At 59.5% G+C, this 6,166-nt stretch overlaps 3 protein-coding genes across 3 annotated transcripts in view; 2 read left to right on the top strand and 1 right to left on the bottom strand.

The window, feature by feature from the left end:
* The window catches only part of SPRG_22064 (hypothetical protein), a gene marked incomplete at its 3' end in the record, with an annotated part of 2,719 nt that extends 1,913 nt beyond the window's left edge, over nucleotides 1-806 (bottom strand). The window contains exons 1-3 of the mRNA XM_012339445.1: nucleotides 662-806; nucleotides 509-614; nucleotides 173-459 (exon numbers count right to left, since the gene is read on the bottom strand). Of these exons, the coding sequence (XP_012194835.1) occupies nucleotides 173-459; nucleotides 509-614; nucleotides 662-706 (438 nt within the window). The 5' untranslated portion in view covers nucleotides 707-806. The remainder of the gene's footprint in view (nucleotides 1-172; nucleotides 460-508; nucleotides 615-661) is intronic.
* Nucleotides 807-1,297: 491 nt separating this feature from the next.
* Nucleotides 1,298-3,343, top strand: SPRG_00984 (hypothetical protein; the record flags this gene model as incomplete). The annotated part of the gene is made up of 4 exons (XM_012339189.1): nucleotides 1,298-1,739; nucleotides 1,789-1,958; nucleotides 2,276-2,466; nucleotides 2,512-3,343. The coding sequence occupies 4 exons, from the start codon at nucleotides 1,298-1,300 to the stop codon at nucleotides 3,341-3,343; spliced, it is 1,635 nt and encodes a 544-aa protein (XP_012194579.1).
* Nucleotides 3,344-3,720: 377 nt separating this feature from the next.
* SPRG_00985 (hypothetical protein) lies at nucleotides 3,721-6,139 on the top strand (the record flags this gene model as incomplete). The annotated part of the gene is made up of 4 exons (XM_012339190.1): nucleotides 3,721-5,435; nucleotides 5,483-5,675; nucleotides 5,726-5,873; nucleotides 5,923-6,139. Exons 1-4 carry the CDS (start codon nucleotides 3,756-3,758, stop codon nucleotides 6,137-6,139), a joined length of 2,238 nt encoding a protein of 745 aa, XP_012194580.1. The 5' UTR covers nucleotides 3,721-3,755.
* Between the last annotated feature and the right edge of the window lie 27 nt (nucleotides 6,140-6,166).

Here is a 6,166-nt window from a genome sequence, read left to right on the forward strand (position 1 = left end):
GTTCTAGAAATCCGACTACTTCAATTAGACGAGAGTGCCAAGTAGGTCGTACGACCACCATGCAGGTCCCGCTTTGTTGCGCGAACCATGGCGCGCCGAGCAGAGAGTCACGACCAAGTCCTTTGAAGTTCCTTCTCCTTCAGTTTGTCCTGTATAAAGGGCAGAAAATGACGAGCAAGAGGCCGCCGAACGAGTGCCCGAGCATCGAGAGACGCCGCGGCGACGCATCGCTCACGCGGAACGTGAGGAGCCAGTCGAGAACCTCCAACGCGAGACGGTGGCCGCACTGCGCGATGCCTGCGCGCGTCTTCTGGCGCATATTGACGCGGCTTTGCAGAATCGCAATCGAGCCCGGCGGGAACTGAGCGACGAGCGCGGCCGCGACCGCGTCAAAGTCAGTCGGGTGGCCGTTGTTGCCGTGCACCAGCACAACGAGGTGCATTGGCAGCACATCGCGGACTATACCCAATGGCATAAGCAGTGCGCGGGGGCAGACCTTGATATATACCATTGGCAGGGGTGTCGTCGTCGTTGTGTCGTGCCAAGAGCGCAGTCTGCCGCTCCTGCCAGCACGCCAGCCCTGGCGCCGTAGCTTCGTTGAGCTGCATTTGCGCCTAGAGGAGCTACGTGACGCGGTCGACGAGTCATGGATGAGGCGTACAAGCTGAACTGCCACGACGTGCCCATCCTCCGCGGTCGGCTGCATCCCGGCTCGTCCAAAAATGCTGTCAGAGTTATTTTGAGTCGCGAGACTTTCGCAGGTGGCTCGTATCCTGCAGCCGCCATGACGCACTGCTTTCGTCACGGTGATGCTCGTAGCTGTGTACCAGTAGTAGGGTGTAGAGGTCCAGGGCTGCCTGCTGGTTGTGGGTATCGAGTTCAGTCGATTTCATTATAGTCGTTTAGTCGTTTGCACGCCACGCAGGCAAAACAGGTTGAACGGTTTAAACGTCCGGTCAATTCTAGAACTACAGTATACTTTAAAATAATATTATTATTTGAATTGAAATTATGCGACGCGATAAAATGTCCCGATTGATGCGACATGCGTTGTCAGCATACATTTAAATTAAATACAGAGCGTTTTTTATTCAATGTTACAAAATTTAATTGCCGTGCACCCGTCTGATCGTACACTATTTCGACTCTTTCCGGCGGTGCGAGGAGGTGCGAGCCCCTCTCCCACACATGATGTCGCCACTCATACACTATTTACCGTATATACCAAGCCAAAGACAGGATTCGAATTTCCCGGCCAGCGGTTGGCCAGCATTTCGCAAGTTCCGACTCGACCAGCATGTACGGCAGCGACAACTACAGCAGCGGGCGCAGCTACGGTGGCTCGGACCGCTACGGCGACTCGTCCTCGCGCCGCGAGAGCTCGTACAGCAGCCGTGGAGGCAGCTCCAGCTATGGTGGCGGTGGCAGCTACGGCGGTGGCAGCTCCAGCTACGGCGGTGGCAGCTCTAGCTACGGCGGTGGCAGCTACGGCGGTGGCGGTGGCTTTGGCGGCGGCGGCAGCTACGGCTCGGGCGACCTCGGCTCGAACCTGAACACGAACATCCAGTGGGATCTCTCGAAGCTGCCCGTGTTTGAGAAGAACTTCTACTACGAGCACCCGAACGTCGGCGCCCGATCCGAGTCGGAGCTCGAGGAGTGGCGCCGCAAGCACCAAGTCACAGTGAACGGCAAGGGTGTCCCGAAGCAGGTCATGTCGTTCGAAGAAGCGTCGTTCCCCCGTACAGTTTCAAATGGGTTGAAGTCAGGCGCTTACAGGCAAGTGTCTAGAGTACGTCCTCGACGAAGTTGTTCGCCTCGGTTTCCCGGCGCCGACGCCGATTCAGAGCCAGGGCTGGCCCATGGCCTTGTCCGGTCGTGACATGGTCGGTATCTCGGCCACGGGCTCGGGTAAGACGCTTGCCTTCTTGCTGCCCGCCATCGTCCACATCAACGCTCAAGTAAGTTGTCTCTCCTCGCCACTCGCACTCGTTTGTATTGCTCTTTCTCATGGAAGAGCCACTCAAGTGTGCAGGACCACGCAACTTGATAGGGCGCCGGGAGCTCGAGACACTTCGTCGCGTCGGGGTCGGTTCGGCTTGCACTGCAATGTGTGCGAAAGCTTGGAAGAACTGTCTTCGATGACGGCGACGGCCGTGGTGCAGCGCTTTGCTGTCGCCACGCGAGCTGCTGTCTTGCGAATGCTCTCGCGCCCTCTTCAATATTCTGCGGCCCTCGAGGACATGTGTGGGTGTCATTCTCTAACCTTTTGAACTAGCCTTACTTGCAGCCTGGTGACGGCCCGATTGTGCTCGTCATTGCGCCGACGCGCGAGCTCGCCGTGCAGATCCAACAGGAATGCAACAAGTTTGGCGCCAGCTCCAAGATCAAGAACACGTGCGTCTATGGCGGTGTGCCCAAGCGCCAGCAGTGCGACGACCTCGCGCGCGGTGTCGAGATTTGCATTTGGTACAACGTTGCTCGTCGACCCATTGTCCCTAATGCTCTCGATAGCACGCCCGGTCGCATGATTGATTTGCTTGGCCAGAACAAGACCAACCTGCGCCGCGTCACGTACCTTGTGCTCGACGAAGCCGACCGCATGCTCGACATGGGTTTCGAGCCGCAGCTTCGCAAGATTGTCAGCCAGATCCGCCCGGATCGCCAGACGCTCATGTGGTCGGCGACGTGGCCGAAGGAGATTGTGACGCTCGCCCATGACTTCTTGCACGACTTTATCCAAGTCACCGTCGGTTCGCTCGAGCTCACGGCCAACAAGAACATCACGCAGATCGTCAAGGTCATGTCGGACCACGAGAAGTATGGCGCCTTGTCGGACCTGCTCAAGGACATTGCGGACGGCGGCAAGATCATCGTCTTTTGTGAAACCAAGCGCGGCGCCGACGAGCTCACGCGCAACTTGCGCGCCACGCGCTTCGTGACGCGTGCGATCCACGGCGACAAGTCGCAGGAGGAGCGCGATTGGGTGCTCAAGGAGTTCAAGGCCGGCAAGGCGCAGATCCTCGTGGCCACGGACGTGGCTTCGCGCGGCTTGGACATCAAGGACATTCGCTATGTCATCAACTTTGACATGCCCAAGAACATTGAAGACTACATCCACCGCATTGGTCGTACGGCCCGCGCCGGCCAGAAGGGCACGGCGGTCTCGTACGTGACGGCCGACAATGGCAAGATGGTGCAGGACCTCATCAAGATTCTGCGCGAGGCGGGCCAGGAAGTGCCGCGCGAGCTCGAGGGCATTAGCTCGTTTGGCGGCGGCGGCGGCTTCCGCGGTGGTCGTGGCGGCGGCCGTGGTGGCGGCCGCGGCTTCGGCAACCGCTGGTAAGCGCGCCGACGACACTTCGTGTAGGACTTCCGAATGCAGCAATCAATTTTTAACACCTTGGTTTCTCGTGGATGGAGCAGAAGAGACTTGGTTCTGGCCTACAATGCGCGAGGAGCTTGAAAGCGCCAGCCTGGTTGCAGTGGTCAATGTTGAAGTATACGTGGGACGCCACCTTGTATGAAGTTGCACTTGCATCCAGTGCCCGCGTCGTCGCCGCGAGACTGGATCCAATCGCATTGCCGCCATCACATGCTGCCATCGTTGCAGCGAGAAGACGTTCGCAAGGCTATAGCGACTCCCGGGCCAAGGATGGTCGACTAGCTCTCTGGCCTTGTGTCCGGTTGCACTGGCCGTTTTCATTGGCCGACGCGGTGGCAGTGGAACTTGGCGACGACTGGCCTCATCCTCGGAGATGCCATCCAAGAAGCGGTTCCAGCGCACGAACGGCGCGGCCAAGGCGTCGGCGGCTGACGCGTCGCTGCACCACGCATGGGCGCACGACTGGCCCGGCGTCGTCGTCCACGAAGAGGCCGGCGCGCCTTTCTTTTCATCGTCGGCGATCCGCGCGAGCGGCGAGTTCTTTCCGCGGCTCAAGACGATTGCGAACCCGCGCCGCGCGTACAAGGACGGGATCTACATCCTTCTGAACTTGAGCTGGGTCTCGCTCATGCCGGCGCTCGCGGCCATGTACTTTGCGAGCATCTTCGTCTTTGGCGTGCTCTTGTACTACGTGTGCGGCAACGCAGCGACCTTCTCGGACGACTTTAACCTCTCGTACACGACGTTCTCGACGATCGGGTTTGGCATCCTCTTTCCGATCGAGCGCTGCGCCAACTACGTCGCGATCGCCGAAGCGTTCATCTCACTCCTCTCGATCGCCGCGCTCACGGGCCTCATGTTTGCGAAGTTTGCCAAGCCGAAGGGCAAGATCGCCTTTAGCCAAGTGGCCGTCGTGCACCCGTACGGTACCGAGCGACTCGCGCTCGTCGTGCGCGTCGCGAACGCGACGCAGTCCCAAGACGTGGCCCGCGACGTCATCATGGACGCGTCGTTCTCGTTCACGCTCATCCGCATCGAGAAGGACGACGCGAGTGGGCCGCCGCGGCTCCGCTACTACAAGCTGCCGCTGCTGCAGTCCAACATCATTACGTTTCGCATGGTCCTCGCGCTCGTGCACGTGATTGACGAGGACAGTCCGCTCTTCGGCTTGACGCAGTCGACGCTAGCGTCGTCCGAGTTTGTGCTGCAGGTCGGCATGACGGGCGTCGACTCGACGCTCCAGGATACCGTCATGGAACGCCAAATCTACTCGGTCGAGATGCTGCAGTGGGGCTTCCGCTTTGGCGAAATGCTGCACTTTTCCGACGACGCGGTCGTCATCGACTTTGACGAGCTCAGCAAAGTGCACTCGGCGCCGATCGACGACGCGTACGCGGCGCAGTACACGCCTCGCCCGTCGCCCGTGCCGACGCCAACGGCGATGAGAAGCGCCAAGCACACTCACCCTCCGCATCCGCATCATACGGGGTCGGTGCTGAGCCCGACGCCGCGCATGGCGTGGGCGTCGTCGTCGCACAAGCGAAGCTCGCGCCGGCTGCGGCAACCGCTTCGGCCCACGGACATGGAGCCGCTGTTCGAGCCGCTCTTGCAGCGCGACGTCGGGACGCAGCGTGTGACCAAAACGAGGCGTCGGCAGCCGTCGCACCATGGTGCGTCCATGCCCGTCGAGCAATGGCAGCTGCTCCAGCACCAAGTTGCAGGCGATACGATGGCGTCGACCGACTCGACGTCTGGTCTTCTCTGGGCCCACACGACGACCAACAGCCACGTCGAGGAGCATGACGACGACGATGACGGTGACGACGACGACGAGAAAGATCTCGATTTTTCAGACGCGTCCAGCGTGCACTCGGTCGAGATCCCCAACACGCCGCGCTTCCTCCGCATCTCGCCGCAACACGTGCCTTTCTCGTACTCGTTCCAGAGCTTCTACTACAGCGCGCTGCACATGAAGTGGCCGCGCATCATCGCGCTCATCGTCGTTGGCTTTGTCGTCATGAACGTGGCGTTTGCAGCTCTGTACCTCATTGACGTACGACGACGACGACACTGTATCGTTGATGTTGACTTTGGTTGTAGTTTGACGGCGTCCTGGTCACCCCGAGCATTGCAGCGGCCAACTCGCCGTTTGAAGTCTGCTTGTACCTAAGCGCGCACACGCTCGCGACGATCGGGTATGGGGTCATTGGGCCGCAGCCCGACTCGAAGATCAACAACTTTTTCGTTGTCCTCGAGTCGTCCTTTGGGCTCATCTTTACGACCATTTTTACAGGTCCTGTCCGATTCCTATCGTATCAAGTTGATTTTTAGAGATACGTGTAGGCATTGCGTGGTCCAAGTTTGCGCGGCCCCGCGCCCACATTCATTTCTCCAAGCACATTGCGATCACGACGATCCACGGCCAGCGCGTGCTCGTGCTTCGCGCCGCCAACACGCGGCACCACGGCGACATCCGCGAGGGCTCGTTCCGGTCTCCTGCGACATGTTTTCTTTTATTATGTAATCCGATGATGGACTAGGCTCGGCGTGAACCTCACCAACTCCAAGACGGGACTGCGCCAGATGCAGGACGTGCCCCTCATCAGCCCCGAGTGGCCGTCGATCCGCATCCCGGTCACGCTCATCCACATCATTGACGAAGCGTCGCCGTTCTACCAGTTTCAGTCGCCGGCCGATTTTCAAACTACCGCGTCTCGGTCATTACGCTCTTCACGGGTACGACGATATTGTCGCTAGTCGCGAAGACAAGTTGTCTGTTAGGGC

The sequence above is a fragment of the Saprolegnia parasitica genome (assembly GCF_000151545.1).
Source record: "Saprolegnia parasitica CBS 223.65 unplaced genomic scaffold supercont2.2, whole genome shotgun sequence".
NCBI classification, from domain to species: Eukaryota; Oomycota; class Saprolegniomycetes; order Saprolegniales; family Saprolegniaceae; genus Saprolegnia; species Saprolegnia parasitica.